At 37.8% G+C, this 20,251-nt stretch overlaps 1 protein-coding gene across 3 annotated transcripts in view; it reads left to right on the forward strand.

Moving 5' to 3' along the window:
* Positions 1-20,251, forward strand: part of MDM1 (Mdm1 nuclear protein) — a 48,997-nt gene that overhangs the window by 10,071 nt on the left and 18,675 nt on the right. For 2 of the 3 annotated variants that reach the window (XM_061639796.1, XM_061639799.1), the window contains 6 exons: positions 1,808-1,942; positions 2,575-2,754; positions 3,507-3,628; positions 5,126-5,225; positions 11,615-11,653; positions 12,032-12,207. In XM_061639796.1, coding sequence (XP_061495780.1) covers positions 1,808-1,942; positions 2,575-2,754; positions 3,507-3,628; positions 5,126-5,225; positions 11,615-11,653; positions 12,032-12,207 — 752 coding nt within the window. The remainder of the gene's footprint in view (positions 1-1,807; positions 1,943-2,574; positions 2,755-3,506; positions 3,629-5,125; positions 5,226-11,614; positions 11,654-12,031; positions 12,208-20,251) is intronic. The other variant, XM_061639797.1, reaches the window with a different exon arrangement.

A 20,251-nucleotide genomic window follows, 5' to 3' on the forward strand; every position in this document is an offset into this window, starting at 1 on the left:
AGGTAAGTGTATATTGGATGGCAGCCTAAGATGATATTTTTTTGTTATAATATCCTAGTCTTTGGAAAGCGATATAAAGGCCATCGCTGGCAGATGGCAGATATCCAGCTTGTGCAATCCCAAACATACAAATACTTCGGAATTCTGTTTTCAGATACCCTGTCCTGGAAACCTCATATACAACATATAAAAATCACGGTGGCCAAAACAATAGGAGCTATATTAAAATTCTACCGCACTTCAGGAGGTAATATGATTTTACCAATTTTGAAAATCTTCAAAGCTAAAGTGGTCCCTCAAATACTTTATGGTGTATTGGTCTGGGGATGGGAAAATAACAACATAAAGATTTTAGAATCCACTCAAAATGACTTCTTGAGGCGTATTTTGTCATTACCAAAAGGAACATCAGCTGCTATGTTGCGCTCGGAGACCGGTCTTCCAGCGATCTCCGCTCGTATCCACCATGCACTTTTGAAGTTCCTTAGATCGTTTGATTCTTTTCCAGATGGAAATCTCCTAAAACTCTGCCTTGCCCACCCTTTGGCATCTAAACTGTGGTTTAGCAATCTAGGGGACCTGTTACATAATTACCATATTTCAACTCGGGAGTTCAGTTCGATTTCTAACACAATCCGCCTTCAGGAAGCCATCTTTTACCATGCTCATTATGTAGACAGACTATCACTTATGAGCTCAAAGGCTGCTCCATGGTTCTGGAGATTTAAATCAGATACTGAATGTTCACTCTATCTTATATCTCCCCTTCCTCTAGCCCTAAGGCATGCCTTTACAGCCTTACGCTTTTTCTCGCTGCCTAATGCAGTTAGAGAAGGCTGGCTCTCTGATGTCCCCAATGTTCAGAGGACCTGCATATGCGGCTCCTCTGAGCCAGAAGATCTTCCCCATATTTTATTTTCTTGCCCAATATATATTAACGCTCGACTCAGATTTCTTAGGTTTGGGCTCTTTAATGACACATTGACCCCAACAGAGGATAAAATAAAAATACTATTGTCTGACTCTAACCCTGAGGTCACTTATAATGTATCGTTGTTTACTTTAGCTGCTCGGAAGTTAAGGGCTAATTTTAAAAGATTACAGCTACTTGATGACGATAACAACTGTGTAACCCTATAGTCAATTTTAATACTCCGTTTTTAAACGTTATGTCTAGTTTCAAGCTTTATTTTGATTGTACCCTACTAGTCAGCATTTTAACTCTGTATGTTGGTCAGCACTGTGTTTATACCAACATTTTATCTTGGTTTTTGTTATTTTTGTATAATGCTGTTGGCCTTTGGCCCTGGATTAAACTTACTACTATTTTTTGTTATTAGTTATTAGCGTCCTGTAACTGTTACAGTCCCCACCCCACCCCAATGGTATATTTGTGTTTTTAGCAGTGCTATAAGTCACTTGGAGACTTTTGGGTAACAAGCGACTAACAAATCTAATTAATAAAATGATGATGATGATGATAATAAAGAAAGCTAAAGTTTATGTACTGATTTAAAATAAACATTAAGCCTTCAAGTTCTTTGTGTTGGGCAAAATTTATATTTTAAAGTCAAATCTAATTCTAAATGGGTGGCAGCTGTATTGCTGATATTAATGGAAGGAGAATTTACCTTTAAATGTATAAATTTCAGAGTTGTTTATGGAATGTAATGGTAGAAGCTTGCCTTCATCAGCTTGATGCAAGAAAATATTTGTACTAATTTTAAAGAGTTCATTTAAGTTTTATACATTGGTAGATGACAGGCAGTAGTATCTTCCTGAGTTCATTGTCAGTATTTGTTGACAGCTTAACAAAGTTTTGCAGAGGAAAGCAGGCATGAATATTTCACGGTCAAGGAGCTTCCCCAGAAGTTCTGAGTATCAACGGCAGTTTGTTTGGAAAACCCCACAAAAGCTATCTCCAGTACTAGCAGCAGACAAGGTAATTTTCAAGGCATCTAAAAAATAAAGAGGTTTGTTTGTATAGCCTTTTCGTGTACATGCATGTTTTTTAAAAAGTAAACCCCACTGAATTCATTGGAGATTTCTCCAAATTAAGTTTGTATAGGACTTAGGGCTTCATGAAATATTTTTTCTATACTTCAAATTGCAATGCTGTTCAGCTTTACTTGGAAATAAGTCCCATTCTGTTACTCCTAGTTCAGTGTGCATAGGATGCAGCCTTGATACTTTAACCTGTGGTGAACAAAATGTTACACTAGTATTTCATGTATGAAAAGATGCTTTCATTCTGTTCAAAGTATTATGTCTTTTATTATTCCCACAGATAGGCAATTATCTTTTGGAGAACATGACGTGTTTATTCAGCTAGATCAGTGCCATAACAACTGAGAAATAGAGACATCTCAATTCACTGTAACCTTGTTCAATTATCTAGCAAAGTTAAGCACTATTAAATCTCATTAATGGGAGACCTAGGTAGCAATCTTAGCCCCCTTACTTGGGAGTAAACCCTATTTAACTCAGTGTGTCTTGCTTCTGATTAAACATAGTTAGGATTGCACTGTTAATTTAGTTTTGAAAATCAAATTAATATCTTTTTCTGAACCAAAGGTTATTCACAGTGCAAGTAAATCCATCCCACCATTTAAGACTCCTGTCATTATTCATGAAACTGAATATGAAAGAAGTTTCAAAACTTCACCCCCTGTGAAAGAACTGAAACAGAGAAGTTGTTTGGAAGAGAGTGAATGTCCTGGATCAGAACCTGTAGAAATCTCCTCTGGAGAAAAGGTATTACAAAGTCATATTTAACTAATTTTTAAAAGTTTTATTTTAACATAATGCTTTTTCTATATGAAACTGTTGGGGTCACCTCAGATTCTCAGCTGGTGATTATGATTATATGGGGAAAATAAGTAATATTTTTAATAATGATTTTTAAATATAATGTAGTATATTTTATTATATTTTCATTGACCCCTTAGCAGTGGATTAACAATGTTTGGGAGGCCATATTCATGTGCAAAGTTACTCAGCAAGTGCAAGAAGCAGGGAATCCCAGTTTTAGAAAGGATGGAATGGCACCATGATTTCTATTGTGTAGAAGCCCTTCAAACTTCTGGTCATATTCCAGTAAAATACAAATCCATGTGTTTTTCTGGTTATGATTTGGCTACATAACTTACACATCAAAGTATCTTAATAGTTGGTGAGTTCTCCTTAGGCAATATTCTGATTATCCGAAAAGTTTACCTATGATATGCTAAGGACTACGATGTGAGTTTCATTTCCTTCTTTATTAGTGGTCATGTATTTATTGGAGTTTTGACTATATATATGTGGACTTCAGAAATAAATAGTCTGGCAAGACTGGTGGTTGAAAGAATAAAGAAAAGTAAGGTTTATTGCCACTGGGAAATAAAGCCATGATAGAGCTACACATGAACACTATCTAAAAAATGTCAGACTAAAGATAATGTCTAACAGAAATGTAGTTTGTAGTGTCATCTTCTGATAATGTGTTTCTATCATTTTTGTCTCAGAATAAGAAAAAGGAAACATTTTCAAAGTCTGCAGAAGATCAGTCAAGGCAAAGCAAATCGGAAGCAAAGCAGAAACAGCAGAAACAAAAACATAAGTCACTTGTTTTACATAGAAATGTTAGGTAAGTAAGATATAACTTGTAATTTTAAAGGGGTAGCCCCATTAGTCTATTGCAGCAAAACCAAGTCTTGTGGCACTCTTTAAAGACTAACAAATTTTATTTATTTTGATGTGTATACTGCTTTTTGCCAACATAGTATTGTTTCCATAAAAACAATAAAACCATATCATTACAAAAGATCAAAACCATAGTACAAGACAAACTCAAGACTGAAAAACAGTTTCTACCAACAGCCTCCAAAAGCTAGTGTTGTCATCAAGCAGTGGTACCCCATCATAGTTGTGTCCATCCATGTCTCCATGGGAAGAGAGTTCCACAGCTAGAGTACTGCTGTAGAGAAGGCCTTGTTCCTGCTTTCTGCACAACGTGGTACACTCATCGGTGGGACCACAAGCAGCCCCCCCCCCGCTGATTTCAGGGCTCGGGCTGGCTGATATGATGAGAAGTGCTCCATCTAATATATAGAGCCTAAGTTGTTCAGGGCCTTGTATGTCATTATCAACATTTTGGATTGGGCCTGGTAAGCGTTAGGCAGATTCTGCAAAATAGATGTCATGGGATATCACTAGAAGTGCCTATCAGTAGTCAGCCGCTACATTCTGCACTAGGTAGCCCTATGCAGAGCACATTATAGTACACGTAGTTGGCTGAACCCCTACAAGAGTCCAAATCAGCAGGCTGCAATAACTGAAACTGATCCCAAACAGAATCAGACAGTCCTCTAAACACCACCTCAGAGAAAATAGCATCGTTAGTGGAGCAAAGAAGAGCAACTTTCTTCTGAAAGTGTCTTACAAACTTGGCACACCAGCCTTCAGAGGTTTCTGATGTTAGCAGCTGTGATCCAGAATTTCCTGACCCCCTTGCCACTCTAAAAAACTTTGCCAGATGGCTACATGAGGACAAAATGATGGCTGAGAAGTAATCTATTATGCTTTTGTGGATTAGGTGAAATGGGCTGTAGTTCACAAAAGTTTATGCCATAATAAAAACGTGTCTTTACGGTGTCACAAGGCTCTTTGTTTTTTCCCCCTTTAAGTATCATATTTCTTGTATTCAGTTGTCTAATGTATTTAAATTGTGTTTTGAAATTGTATGTATGAAACACTTGTGCATTCTTAAAAGAACATTCATATCTCCTTTGCAAATATTTTCAGGGAGCATCTGTCTAGCTTACCCCCTTGAATGCTTCTTTTCCTCTGTTGGTATTCTCTCTTCTTAAACATTCCCAATTGCTACACCATTGAACTACATTACTGCATCTGGAAACTGCAGCACTCTGCTATGAGAGCTCCAGTCTTTTGTGCGTAGGCATGCATACATTCTCTCTTTCTCACCCCGATATCCTGCATCATTTTTGCCTGGTCCTATATCCTGTATCATTTTTTTCTTTATTGTTAGGATGAAAGATTTAAAGACCAAAGCAATGAAAAAGTCTCTCGGATAATTAAAAAATAATAATTCTGTCTCTCTACCCTGCCAACTTGCTCTGCCTAGGAAAATGAACACGGAATACAGATCAAATTTTTTGTCTCCAGCTCAGTACATGTACAAAGATGGGGCTTGGTTACATGTTAGGAGACACATACCTGATCAGGTGAGTAGGCATACTGAGTATTTCCAACCATTTTTTTTAGATTCTCATGTTGTCCTCCTTGAACAAATTGGGCCATTGAGACGTAGGCTATGGGAAGATAGTTCAGGGTGCAATTGCTTTAATCCTTGCTACTGCTTATTTTACAGAATAATGTCACAGGAGCCTGAAGCTTAGAACAGACACATTTTACTAAATATAGTGCACAACTCTTATTACAACTCCCAAGTTCAAAATAGTTGATCACTTAGTTTTCTATTTCATGCTGTTTTCCATTCCCCAGAACCACTTCGGTTCATGCATCTACTCAAGGAACACTTAGTTTCCTACTATTGTTGCATCTCGCTCCCCACCCAGTCCTTTTTCAAACAAAATATTGTTTTCCATATCTAAGGTTTCTTATCACTCTGCCTCCTGATGTATGATGTAGGTGCACGCACCTCGGAATCCAAAACCTTCCCTGAAGTATTGTTAGCACTATGTCATGCAGCAGATTGATTTGTTTTGACTTCAGACTCTAGCTCATGGATGGGGAACCTCAGGCCCAGGGGCCAGATGTGGCCCTCTAGGCCTCTCTCTCTGCTCCTTGGGAGCCCAAGGCCACATCCCTCCCTGGTCCTCGTTTGCATCCTCCTTGAGTGATTTTGGCTGTCTGGAATGTATCCTTGAACTCTAGCAATACTTCTTGCTTGCCTGGATGAAGGATAGAGAACGTGTGTGTGTGTGTGACTGTGTATAGAAATGTGAATTTTATCTTTTTATACCAGGCTACAGTATGAAGAAAAAATTCATATTAATTCCTCTGTCCGCTCTACCTCTGGTCCCACCCATTACTGGCATGTGGCCCCCCAGAAGGAATTCAACCCTTGGGCTGAAAAGGGTTCCCCATTCCTGCTGTAGTTTAGTGTTTTTGGTTGTTTCATCCACCATGAGCTCCAGACTTTCCGTGTTCTTCACATCTCTTCTGATCCTCCTGTATGGGGGAAATAAAAATAAAGCACTGTAAGATCTTCAATAAAATGTTTTTTTTTAAAAAAAACAAAAACCCAGCTGCATCATGAGTCTGAACGTGAAGTCATACTGAACAACAGTTTCTATCCTCTTTTGAAATTTTCTTCTTAGTCTGCTGTGATGCCTACAATACATTTCCTGCCAGTGAGGAGCCAGAATGATCACTGGTATTGCCTCTGCATCTTTTATGCAGTTTGTAGGGTAAGGGACAGTACAAACTGAAAGAAAGGGAGAGGGAAGCTTGAATACTTGCCCTGCTCCCAACCACCATTGAATGATTTTTTTAAAGTATAGAATGGCATCCTCAGTGATTAATTTTCTCCACCCTCTAACACTTGGCACAAGGGTGAGTTAACATCAGCCCCAAAGAGACTCTTCTCAAATGACTGATAATGTAAAAATGTATGGTTATAATGCCAGCTCAGTGCAGGGACTGCTTGAAGGCAATTGGATAAAATATGATAATGCATATTGTAAAGTATTTATTTAGTTCTAGTATACATTCACATTAAACTTTGTTGTTGTTATATGCCTTCAAGTCAATTATGACTTTGGCAACCCTATGAATCAACGACCTCCAATAGCATCTGTCATGAACCACCCTGTTCAGATTTTGTAAGTTCAGTACGTTAAACTAGACTTCTAAAAAATTAAAACAGGACAATTCGTAACTATGGTAAGAGTTTCTCAAGCCTATTTCCTGCTGGGATAAATGCTGCATCCTGTTTCATTGATGAAACCTGGGGGTTCTTTGTGTTTCTCCACAGGCATTCTCAGTCTCCATTTCCTTCTCCTGAGGTGTCCAGTTGCTCTGACCATCCAGTTGCTCTGACCGTACATTTCTTTCATTATTAATTTCTGCAGGCAAAATAATAGCTTTACAGTAGGAAATGGATTTTAAATTGCGAATTTTCAGTCTTTGTTTAATAAAAGTCTATTGTACTTTTGCTCTATGGAGCTCTGAATGTGTGCTTTGGTTATGCCATTGTCTTTTATAGGATCTCATAGACCTATCTGTGCAGGATTTTGTCATCAACGGTACTTTTTAAGGAATTTATAAAATTAAATAGGAATGTTGCCTGCAGGTTTTAAAATGCACAGAAAACCCCCTTTATTTATTTAGACCCCTCTTGCAAGAGGGGTGTACTTTTGCTCACTGCTAACCACATGAAATTCAGGAGACTGCATTATGGGTATTAGTGGTCCTATTTGAGTGTCAATCAGTCCTTTGATGTTGAGTTGCTGTTCATTTAGGGTGCATATGAGTGCATGTTCATGAATAGTTCTGGCCTAGTGAGACTTTAAGACTTGGAAACTGGAATAACAGAACTGTTCTTTGGCTTCCTTGCATTACTGACTCCATTCATCTATGGTGCACATGGTTTTTCATCTCTCATTACAAGATATATACACCTTGTATGTGAGCTGTAAGTCTGTGTGACTTTGATGTGCCTCAGTTCTGTGAAAACAGGGGCTGCCCTTTTCTCTTCAGTGACATGGGCACTCAATCATTCCCTGATATAGAAGAGAAAAATGCAGCCCCTCCTTGCACTGAGCTCTATGTCCATGTTAAAGCCCTTGTGGGGTAAACTAGATGGGGTTATTGATGTCCTGCTTTGTTACAGAGTAATGTCACAAAGCTCTCAGGTGCTCTGATATTTGGAGTTCTTGGTGTGTGCGAATTATAAGTGCATAGTGACTTTCTCATTCATCTTTGCTATCTAGTCAGATTGTGCTGCAAATACAAACAAACCTATTAACTGAAATACAGATATATAAAGGTATTTTTTTTAAAACCTTGCTTTGGTTGATGAATATGTTAATATACTAAGATCTTCAGCTGCTTAGATTTGGTGAAATAGTTTATAATAATAAAAACAACAGAACATTGCCTACAAGTAAAAGGTATGGGTTGTAGCCAATTAAGCTCTGCTCAAAGTAGACCCATTAAAATGAATATGTCTAAATCAGCCACATCCATTAATTTTAGTGGGTCTGTTCTGAGTAAAACATAGGTACAACCCTATACACTTAACCTCTGTCATGTCACATTATTATACAGCCATGAGAGTGGCTGTATACTATAGCCAGCATGGATTTTTCACATTCTGCAATGTTAAATTGAAAATACCCCCCATGCCATTCTGATGCTTCCCATAAAGTCATTTCAAAACAAAACCTTACAAAACTTATAGTCCTGAACTCAGAAACTCTTGTTTAACAACCCTCTAAATTTAACAACCCTCTAAACAGTCAGAGAGAATAGAGAGTTCAAAGTGTACAAAGAGAGAGGAAAAAAGCAGATCCCTTTTGGACTTTTTTGTCTGAGAGTTCCCATAATCTGTTGAAATTCATTAAAAATTAGCCATATTCACAGAGTATCTGTAATCTTAATATTGACCTTCCCCCGTACTCTGTTCTGCAGTTCAAAAGTTAAAAACCCACCCAATCTCCTCCCCTCCCCCGGGTCAGTGTTGGACTAGGACCTGGGAGACCAGGGTTCGAATCCCCACACAGCCATGAAGCTGACTGGGTGACCTTGGGCCAGTCACTGCCTCTCAGCCTCAGGGGAAGGCAATGGTAAACCACCTCTGAATACCGTTTACCGTGAAAACCATATTCAAAGGGTCGCCATAAGTTCGGTTGACTTGAAGGCAGTCTATCTCCATTTTCAAACATGATTGCACAAAAATACCATTGAACTCAAAAAGTATGCAAATGATCAAACTAGGGTTGCCAGGTCCAGCCTCCAAGAGGTCTTCTGTATCTTTAAAAGTTGTGCAGGGGGAAGGAAGAATTTCACCTTGTGGCTTTTCCCATTACGGTGTTGCAAGAAAACCTGTACTTGGCTGAATTTTCTCAACACAGAATTCTCCGGGCCTGAGCCTGGCAACCCAACATCAAACCCACCTTCCCTTCTCCCTCCTGTCCCCTCCCTCCCCCTCCCCTTCCTCCTCCCCATGATCAGTTTTACCTATTTTAAGCATGATTGCATGGAAGTAAATACCATTGAACTCTATAAGCATGCAAATGATCAAACCTGCCCTCCCCTGCCCCTTCCTTTGCCCCCCTCCAATACACTCCTCCCCCCTCCTCCTCCTCCCCATGGTCAGTTTTTCCTATCCTAACCATGATTGCATAGGAGTAAATCCCATTGAACTCAATAAGCATGCAAATGATCAGACCTGCTTTTTCCCTCCCTCTCCCTCCTCCCCCTCTTCTTCCTCCTCCCCTGCTCACTGCAGCCCTCCCTCCCTCCCCCCCGGTTAGTTTTACCTATCCTAAGCATGATTGCACGGGAGTAAATTGCACTGAACTCAATAAACATGCAAATGATCAAACCTGTCCTTCTCCCTTTCCCCTCCTGCCTACTCCCATCCCAGTCCTCCCCTCTGCCTTTCTTCCCTCACTCCTCCTTTTCCTCCTCCTCCCCTCCCCATCCCCTGTGATCAGTTTCATCTATCCTAAGCATGATTGCAGGGGAGTAAATCCCACTGAACTCAATAAGCATGCAAATGATCAAGCCATTCTCAACAAGCTTGCACAGGATCCCATTTCTTACCTCCCTCATTAAAAAGCAGAGAACTTCACTAATAGGCAAAAATCCTTGCGGTTTAAGAATGTACCTATAGCCCACAAATATTTCTATCAAACTTTAAAAAGCAGGGAAATTGGGCAGCTATAGTGAATGCACCAGGGGAGCAGGAGACCTGACCTCCTCTCTGAGATATTGGACTGCCCTACAAATTGGTCAAAATGCAAACACAATTTGAGTTGGTCTTTCACAGTCCAATCCACTTCCTGTGTAGCTTGCAAGAATTTGGTAACATGTGCCTCTGAGCATATGGGGAGTGGTGGCAACACCTGCAATCAGCCCAAATAATAGAAAGAAGGCATGTGCTGTGCTGATCTTGTTTCAGCAGGGAGGAAGCAACATTATTAAGACAGTTGATATAGTTCAGATGGTCACTTTAAATATATCTGATTTACTTTGCAATTTTAGTGAAGTTTCCTATAGGAAATCAGTTTCTTTTACTCCTGTTTCTGTGAATATGTGAAGTACAGCAACACTTTGCAAAATGTACACTAAAAAAAACCACATAATTGTGGAATAATGGCACTGACTTCTGCAAAATAGTCTCCAGTGGACCTCAGGAGTGTCTCAGTTTGCACAAGATAAAACAGTGGAAGGTGAAATATATTCTAGCAAATTCTAGGTGTGCTCTATGTTTTTAATTGACTATGCCCACCTTGCCTTAAATGAAGTGGTTTAAACATAGCAGGCTGAAAACATGCATCCTCTTTTTTCCAACAGCTAGAGTCATTGCTGAAGTAACAACATATTGTAATCAGTCTGATTTTACATCAAACTGCAGTTTCAGATTCAACTATTGTTGTTGTTGTTATGTGCCTCCAAGTCGACTACGACTTATGGCAACCCTATGAATCAGCGACCTCCAAGAGCATCTGTCATGAATTCAACTGGTAATGCACTCAAAATAGAAATAGAACATAACCAACAATACAGAAGGCTGTCTTCACCATCATATGACATTGGCCAATAAAAAGGCGTTGAGATTAATAAAAATAAATTTGACACAAAGTTCTAGGATGAATGAAGGAAATCAAATTTCTAGTTTAGATTCTCTGTAGAAACATTAGTAACACAGTAAAGAAGCAAAGTAAGAACACCAACAAACATGTAAAAATATAACTCTCCATCTTTGGAGATGGCAGGTATTGCCACCACTCACCATATGCTCAGAGGCACATGTTACCAAATTCTTCCAAGGTACACAGGAAGTGGATTGGACTGTGAAAGACCAACTCAAATTGTGTTTGCATTTTGACAAATTTGTAGGGCAGTCCAATATCTCAGAGAGGAGGTCAGGTGTTCTGCTCCCCTGGTGCATTCACTATAGCTGCCCAATTTCCCTGCTTTTGAAAGTTTGATAGAAACATCTGTGGGCTATGGGTACATTCTTAAACCGCAAGGTTTTTTGCCTATTAGTGAATTGTTTCTGACTATTAACATGATACTAACAGTCTGAATGCTTTGAAACAGTAGAGGGTGGTGTTGTAGAAATTATGATACACCAGTAAAAATTGCGGATCTGTATATTCCTGGCTGGCATGTAAAATTTTAATCCTATCAATGTCAGAATAGTTATTGAAATTGATGGGTTAAAGTAGGGATGTTAATTAGGGATGTCATTCAAGCAAGCCAAAAGGAGATTTTAAATGAACTGTAGGAGGCATGATAACACCATAATTCCAATAGATGGAAATGGACCACTTTCGTGTGAGATTGAATCTAAGCTATTGTAACATAATTAAATAAGTAAGTAAATACTGTTTTATTTCTGTATTCCTCTCCTTAGGGTTCTCAAAACACCCTAAATACCATGTGGTATATGGAGGTTGGTTGCATCTAAGTTCTTTCTGCTTGGAGCAATTATAATATTAGTGAACCTTCAAAAAGAAAAACAATATAGTATTAAGCAGATGCATAGTTGGTAGGCTTTTTGTGCTTGCTGAATAATTTATTGACAACTGTGCTTGGGCTTGACTGCTTGCAATGTGCTTTCTTTTAAAAATGTATCTGTACTCTTTTCATATAGCACAAATGTTGCTCCTTACAGTATTGGCGCTGTGACTGGTCATGTATTCTGTGACATGCTGCTCTGTGCTGTTTTTGTGGCTGTTAAATGACTAATAGTTTTTACACAAAAGTTACAAGTAAAAAAGAAAAAAAACCCCACCCAACTTTGTGAATTCTTGTGAATTGTGACATCTAGGTGAAAGAACTTCGAGAGAAAGCAGAGGCTTACAGGCAAAGAATTCGTGGTACACACTTTTCCAGAGATCATTTAAATCAGATTCTGTCTGATAACAACAGGCTTTGGGATTTGTCCTCTGATTCCAGCGCAGAAGAAATAATTAGCAACAATGTCAGAGCTCTAGATCTTGCCGGGTAAGGGATTCTGTGTAGAACATGACAACATGGAATATCATAATTTTAAAATGCAACACTTAATTGAATTAAACTAATGCAATTTGTGGTTAGGACCTCTACTCTTCCTATCACACAGCCTTGTACAATGATACTGACTTATGTTGGGACTTCTCTAGAAAAGGCCAGCCTTGGCATGAAATTCTCCCCTTCTTTGTTTTATCTTCATAATGTTAGTAATGAAACAAAGATCAGTGTAAAATGAATGTCTGTTTCTGCTGACTTCTGTTTGTTTCTCTGTATTAAAAATGGAGAGTGTTTAGAATCAAAAAGGGAAATCAAATTCAGTGGGGTTTTTTTGCACAATTGATTAGCAGCACAATCCTAAACATACTTATTCAGAAGTAGGATCCTTTGATTCAGTGAGACCTAATTTTATGTATGCGTGCATGGGATTGTAGCCTAAGTAAAATTGATTGTAATAGGATTTTAAGTGTTCAGCATCTCTAGATTGCATTTGAACTCTGGGTGTGGAGACGGGTTCCTGCTGGAAGCCTTGCTATGCTACATGGGATAAGAGGGGAAATAAATCCAGCAATTAAATATACCTTCAACAGCGTTTCACAACCATTTGTTGTTGGATTTCAGCTCCCATTAACTAAAGTCAGCATGGCTAATGTTCAGATATTATGGGAGTTGTAGTTAAAACATCTGGAGGGGCACCAGATTGGGGAAGGCTCCTGTAGGGATTCTCAAAGGTTTACACTTTTATACTAGGCACTGTTCTTAACTCTGGGGTTTAGTAGCATGCAGCAGTCTTATGTTACTTTTCTAGCTTTTTGGATCTAAGTCTATAATCCTGCACATACACAGAGGCTGGGACCCATTAGAGCTACTTTAGATGTACCACAAGCTTTTGACATTTTTACTTCAGCCAGTAGTCCTCTATGCCATTTTGCAAACCTGCTTTTTCAAAAGACATCAGAGCCCCCTTCGTCACACAGAACTAGTTATGCATTATTTTGAAATACTGGCTGCAAAGGCTATAGTTTATTATACAGCCATTGTACATTATAGCCAGCATGGATTATTCGTATTCCGCAATGTTAGATTGAAAATACCCCCCATGCCATTCTGATGCTTCCCATAAGCTCATTTCAAAACAAAACCTTACAAAACTTATAGTTCTGAACTCAGAAACGCTTGCTTAATAACCCTCTAAATATTCATGGCGCTACCCAAAACAGTCAGAATCGAGAGTTCAAAGTGTAAAAAGAGAGAGAGAAAAACCAGACCCCTTTGGACTTTTTTCTGTCAGTGTTCTCATAATTTGTTGAAATTCATTAAAAATCAGCCATGTTCACAGAGTACCTGTAATCCTATTACTGACCTTGCCCTGTACTCTGACCTTCATCTTCTGCAGTTTAAAAGTTAAAAAAACACCTGGCTGATTTTTAATTAATTTAAGAAATTTAGCATTGGAGTCAATAATAAGAGTGGGCATGCTCAGTAAGAACCAATTGTCAGTGTTCTAAAAGCCAGACTCACAGCTGCCTGGCTTGCCTAACCAGGGGGCCACACCCACGGCAGACATTTATTTCACTTTAAACAGTCATGGCTTCCCCCAAAGAATCTTGGGAAGTGTAGTTAGTGAAGGGTGCTGAGAGTTGTTAAAAATGTAAATGTACTGCCTTCAAGTCGATTCCAACTATGAATAGGGTTTGCATGAGGCTGAGAGGCAGTGACTGGCCCAAGGTCACCCAGTGAGCTTCATGGCTATGTGGGGATTCGAACCCTGGTCTCCCAGGTCATAGTTCAACACCTTAACCACTACACCACACTGGCTCTCTCAGAGTTGTTAGGAGACGCCTATTCCCCTGACAGAACTTCAGTGGCCAGAGTGGTTTAGCTCTATGAGGGGAACAGGATGTCTCCTAGCAACTCTCAGCACCCTTCACTAACTACACTTCCCAGGATTCTTTGGGAGAAACCATGACTGTCTAAAGAGAAAAAAGGTCTGGTGTGGATGTGGCCAGGGACAGCTTTGGTTTAAATTTGCGTGGGAGACTTGCATGGGAGAATAAAAAGTTGGAGGAAATGGAGGAAAGCAATGATACTGTTCACAATGTTTTGGAAAGGAAAGGGGCTTCCCCTCTGCCCTGTGCCCTCTCACGTAATCTCCTCCCATCCCCATCCCCTCCCACTCCCTGCCCTCCTTCCCCCCTCCCTGTCTCTCCCTCAGGTCAATTTCACCTATCCTAAGCATGATTGCACAGGAGTAAATCCCACTGAACTCAAAAAGCATGCAAATAATGAAACTTGCCCTCCCCTTCTCATCCCTTCTATCCCCTCCCTCTTGCCCTTCCTTCCCCCTTCCTTTTTCCCTCCCTCCCCCCTGCCCTTCTTCCCCTCCCTTTTCCTCCTCCTCCCCTCCCCATCCCTCATTGTTTCACCTATCCTAAGCATAATTGCAGGGGAGTAAATCCCATCGTACTCAATAAGCATGCAAATGATCAATCCACTCTCAGCAAACATTCACAGGATCCCATTTCTTACCTGTCGGATTAAAAAGAGAAATTTACTAATAGGGAAAAAACGCTTGCAGTTTAAGAACATACCTATAGCCAACAGATATTTCTATCAAACTTTAAAAAGCAGGGAAATTGGGCAGCTATAGTGAATGCACCAGGAGAGCAGGAGACCTGACCTCCTCTCTGAGATATTGTACTGCCTTACAAATTTGGCAAAATGTAAACACAATTTGGGTTGGTCTTTCACAGTCCGATCCACTTCCTGTGTAGCTTGGAAGAATTTGGTAACGTGCCTCTGAGCATATGGTGAATGGTGGCAACACCTGCAATCAGCCCAAATAACAGAAACAAGACGTGCTGTGCTGATCTTGTTTTAGCAGGGAGGAAGCAACAATATTAAGACAGTTGATATAGTTCAGATAGTCACTTTAAATATGTGTGATTTACTTTGCAATTTTAGTGAAGTTTCCTATAGTGTATCATTTTCTTTTGCTTCTGTTTCTGTGAATATGTGAAGTATAGCAACACTTTGCAATATTTACACTAAAAAACAGTAAAAACAATTGTGGAATACTGGCACTGAGTATTCTGCAAAATAGTCTACAATGGACATGAGGAGTGTCTTCAGCTTGCACTAAACAGTGGGTGGTGAAATACATTCTAGAAAATTTCTTAGTGTGCTCTACGTTTTTAAATTGACCATGCCCACCTTTTGTTAAGTGGAGTAGTTTAAGCATAGCAGGCTGCAAACATGCATCTTGGGCAGGCCAAGTTTGTTTTTTCCAACAGCTAGAGTCATTGCTTAAGTAACGACATATTGTAATCAGTCTGATTTTACATCATACTGCAGTTTCAGATTCAACTGCTGATGCACCCAAAATAGAAATAGAGCATAACCTCCAGTTTGAAAGACAAAAGGCTGTCTTCACCATCATATGACATTGACCAATAAGAAGGCTTTGAAATTAATAAAAATAAATTTGAAACAGATTTCTAGGATGAATAATGAGAAAAATATAATTTTCTAGGTTAGATTCTCTGTAGAAACAGTAGTAACACAGGAAAGAAGCAAAGTAAGAACACCAACTAAAACACAAAAGTGTAATTCTCCATCTTTGGAGATGGCAGGTGTTGCCACCGCTCACCATATGCTCACAGGCACATGTTACCAAAGTCTTCCAAGCTACATAGAAAGTGGATTGGACTGCTAAAGACCAACCCAAATTGTGTTTGTATTTTTACAAATCTATAGGGCAGTACAATATCTGAGAGAGGAGGTCAGGTCTCCTGCTCTCCTGGTGCATTCACTATAGCTGCCAAATTTCCCTGCTTTTAAAGTTTGATAGAAACATCTGTTGGCTATAGGTTCGTTCTTAAACCATAAGGTTTTTTTGCCTATTAGTGAATATGCTTTAAAACTAAACTGGGTTCGGATTTCCCGGAAGGAGTGCTGGCTGGTGGTTGTCTCTGAGGGAGCTCTGCCTCAGAGGAAGCTTTTTTCAGGTTAAAAGCCAGCCAAGAGGAATCTTGGACTGGCTTAAATGTTCTCCAAGGTATAGGAGAACCGATCAGATTTTCCACAAGACTTCGTTGAGCTGTCGGCGGCTGGAATTGATCAGGAAATTCCTGAGATAAGAAGGCATGCCGATCGGCTGAAGACGGAGTCAGGATTTCCACGCAAGCTGTACTGGAAAAAAGCGAAGCGTTCTTTTTTTTCTTCTTAAAAAAAACGTTCTTAACGTTTAAATCTTATCATTTGGCTTAAATTACTACAATAAAAGGGATTTGTTTACGAATCAGCAACTGAGAAACCTGGGTGAGTCATACTTTTTCTCTTTTAAATATAATTAAGGAAGAAAGAAAATGTAAACAACTTATATACTTTTTTTACGACAAAAAGCTGGCCTGAATTTGGAGTTTTAAAGTTTAAAAATGGATGAGAGGTAATTATTATATTTTGGACTATTTTTCTCTTTGGACTATTTCTTTTTGGACGAATCTGCTGCTCGTATATGTTACTAATTGTTTGGTGTTGGCAACCAGAATTGTTTTGCATTCTTGGATGTAGATAAGAACTGTGCTGTGCTGGCTGGACTTCAATAACAGGCCTGGAATATTAACTTTTTTGTTGGTGGAGGAAAAAAAAAGAAATAGACTGCCTCTAGGTTTTGGAACAGTGATTAATATCAGAAATTAAAGGCTTTTCTTGAAAATGACAACTAAAAAAGCAACTAAGACCCAGGAGCGAAGAAGAAGTTCTACTGATCCACAGGAAGGGGTTATACCCCCAGATATGTTTCAAAAAATAATGGAAGGGATTAATGATATAAAACAGGAAATGAAAACTGAATTGACAGATATAAAAGACTATATTAAAACACAAGTGGATGAGATTAAAGGGACAATTGGGCAAATAAAGGAGGATGCAAAAAACACTAAAGAAAAGGTACAAATCTTGGAGAATAGAACAGATATATTAAATCTGGAATTAGAAAAAAACTTGGACTATATGGCTGTGACTGAAATGAAAAATAAAGAACATTGTTTGAGATTCCGTGCAATTCCTGAGGAAACAGGTGAAGACATCAGAGATAAAATTGTTAATGCTCTAGTAAAATTTCTGGATTTGAATGAAGATCGGATGGAATTTGAAATAGATAAAGTGTATAGAATTAATTCCAGATATGCAACAATGAATAAAATTCCAAGAGATGTGCTTGTTCATTTTATAAAGAAGACGACCAGAGATATGGTATTACAGCAACACTTTAAAAATACCTTTAAAATTGATGGTAAGGAAATACTGGTGATGAAAGAAATTCCTATTAGACTTTTACGTAAGAGAAAAGAATATGCTTTCTTTACAGAGAAACTTAAGCAACGCAAAATTCAATTTAGATGGGATGTTCCAGAAGGAGTGATCTTTACATTCAGACAACAGAAATATAGATTGAATACTGTTCAAAAAGCAAGGGACTTCTTGAGAAAAGCTTCAAAAGATATGGATGAAGATAAACTCAAAGATATGGATATAATTCCTGGGGAACAAAGTCAACAAAATATGCAGAGGAAGGGAAGGAAGATGATGGATTAAAAGGAGCATCAGGCACATTTTAAAATACACTCTTAAAGATGGATTACAAATATCTAACTTGGAATATAAATGGAGCCAATACGGCGCAGAAGAGAAAGAAAGTGTTTCATTATTTGAAAAAATTAAAATTGGATATAATTTGTTTACAAGAAACTCATATTAAGAAGAAAGATTCCAAATATTTGATTTGTAAAAATTTGGGTGAAGAATTTATTTCGGCTGGACCAAAAAAAAAAAATGGAGTTGTTCTCTACATTAACCCACAATTGCTTCCTAAATTGGTATTACTGGATGATAGTGGTAGATTTGTGGGGGTCGAAATTACTCTACAGGGTACAAACATTTTGATAGTGGGTATCTATGCCCCCAATGAAGATAAAACAAGGTTTTACACAGGACTTATGGAAAAATTGTCAGAGTTTTCATATGACCATTGGTGCGTTATGGTGATTGGAATGGGGTAATCTCACCAAAAATTGATAGGCTTTCTGAAAAAAATATCAAAGAGACACAGGGTAAATTACCGAAGATTTGCTTTGAACTGATGGAACATTTAGAATTGGTGGATACCTGGAGATATATAAATGATAACGCAAAGGAATTTACTTATTTTTCAGAAAGACACAAAACATTCTCGAGGATTGATATGATTTGGATGTCTAAAATTTTAGCGAAGGACACTTTTAAAATGGATATATTACCAAAAACTTTTTCGGATCATAACCCTGTGATATTAACTTTAAAAAAGAAAAATCTTGGATTTAGATGGAGACTAAATGAATCTTTATTACAGAATGACAAAGTAGTACAAGAATGTAAGAAGAAATTAAAAGAGTTTTTTGAACATAATTTACATAAAGGAACAAGTGAAAATATCGTTTGGGATACAAGTAAGGCATTTATGAGGGGATATCTTATTAAATGTAACTCTGAATTAAAAAAAAAGAAACAGAAAATGCAATTAATCTTGGAAGAAATAAAACAAAAAGAGGAAGAATTGAAAAAGAATCCAACTAAAGTTTCTATTGTAAATCAAATCAAAATGTTACAGAAGCAAGTATCAATGCTGACAGTTAGAGAAATTGAAAGAAAACTAAATTTTGCTAAACAAAGGACTTTTGAATTTGCAAATAAACCTGGGAAATGGTTAGCATATAAATTAAGAAAAGAACGCCAAAAAAATATCATTTTAAAGATACAAGAAGGAGATGAGACGTTGACAGATAATGTAAAAATTAAAAAGATTTTTCATCAATATTATTCAACATTGTACAAATGTCAGGAAATTCCATCTGAAAAAATAGAAGAGTATATATCTAAACAGAATTTGCCTAGAATTACAGACTTTCAGAGACAAGCTATTAATGGTCCTATTACGTCAAGAGAGATATCTGAAGCTATAAACAAAATTAAATTAGGAAAGGCACCAGGACCAGATGGGTTATCTGCAATGTATTATAAATGTTTGGAGGAAGAACTCTTACTACCTTTACAGTCTACAATGAATCTTATTCTGCAAGAGGGAAAGATACCGGATAGTTGGAAAAATGCTAATATAACATTAATACCTAAAGAGGAGCAAGATTTAACTAAAACAAAAAATTATCGACCAATATCTCTATTGAATAATGACTATAAAATTTTTACAATGATCTTGGCAGAAAGATTGAAAATAATATTGCAACAATTTATTCAGGAAGATCAATCAGGGTTTTTACCTAAAAGACAATTACGTGACAACGTCAGGAATGTCTTGAATGTCTTGGAATATTTAGAACAACGAAATGATAAACAAGCAGCTTTGATTTTTTTAGATGCTGAAAAAGCATTTGATAATTTGAATTGGAAATTTATGTTTCAGGTTTTGGAGCAAATGGATTTTGGAGACAATTTTATAAAATGGATTAGATCGATTTATACATCTCAGAAGGCTCAGATAATTGTTAACGGAGATTTAACGGATTCATGTGAAATACAAAAGGGTACAAGACAAGGATGTCCTTTATCTCCCCTTTTATTTATTTTGGTCTTAGAAGTGCTGCTTAGAGATATAAGGCAAGATAAAAGAATTTTGGGATTAAAGATAAAAAAAGAAGAATATAAATTGAGAGCATTTGCTGATGATTTGATAATTGTACTAGAAAATCCTTTGGAAGGAATTAATGTATTGATGGACAAATTAAAAGAATTTGGACCGTTAGCAGGATTTAAGATCAACAATCAAAAAACAAAGATGTTGGTGAAAAATTTAACTTTAAGGGAACAGAAAGAGTTAATGGACAAGACAGATTTTACAATAGAGAAAAAGTTGAAATATTTAGGTATCATTATGACAAATAAAAATTCAAAGTTGTTTCATAATAATTATGAAAAATTATGGACAGAGATTAAGAAAGACTTGCTAAGATGGGATAAACTACAATTGTCATTAATGGGTAGA

Source organism: Rhineura floridana, chromosome 8 (assembly GCF_030035675.1).
Source record: "Rhineura floridana isolate rRhiFlo1 chromosome 8, rRhiFlo1.hap2, whole genome shotgun sequence".
In the NCBI taxonomy this organism is placed as follows: domain Eukaryota; kingdom Metazoa; phylum Chordata; class Lepidosauria; order Squamata; family Rhineuridae; genus Rhineura; species Rhineura floridana.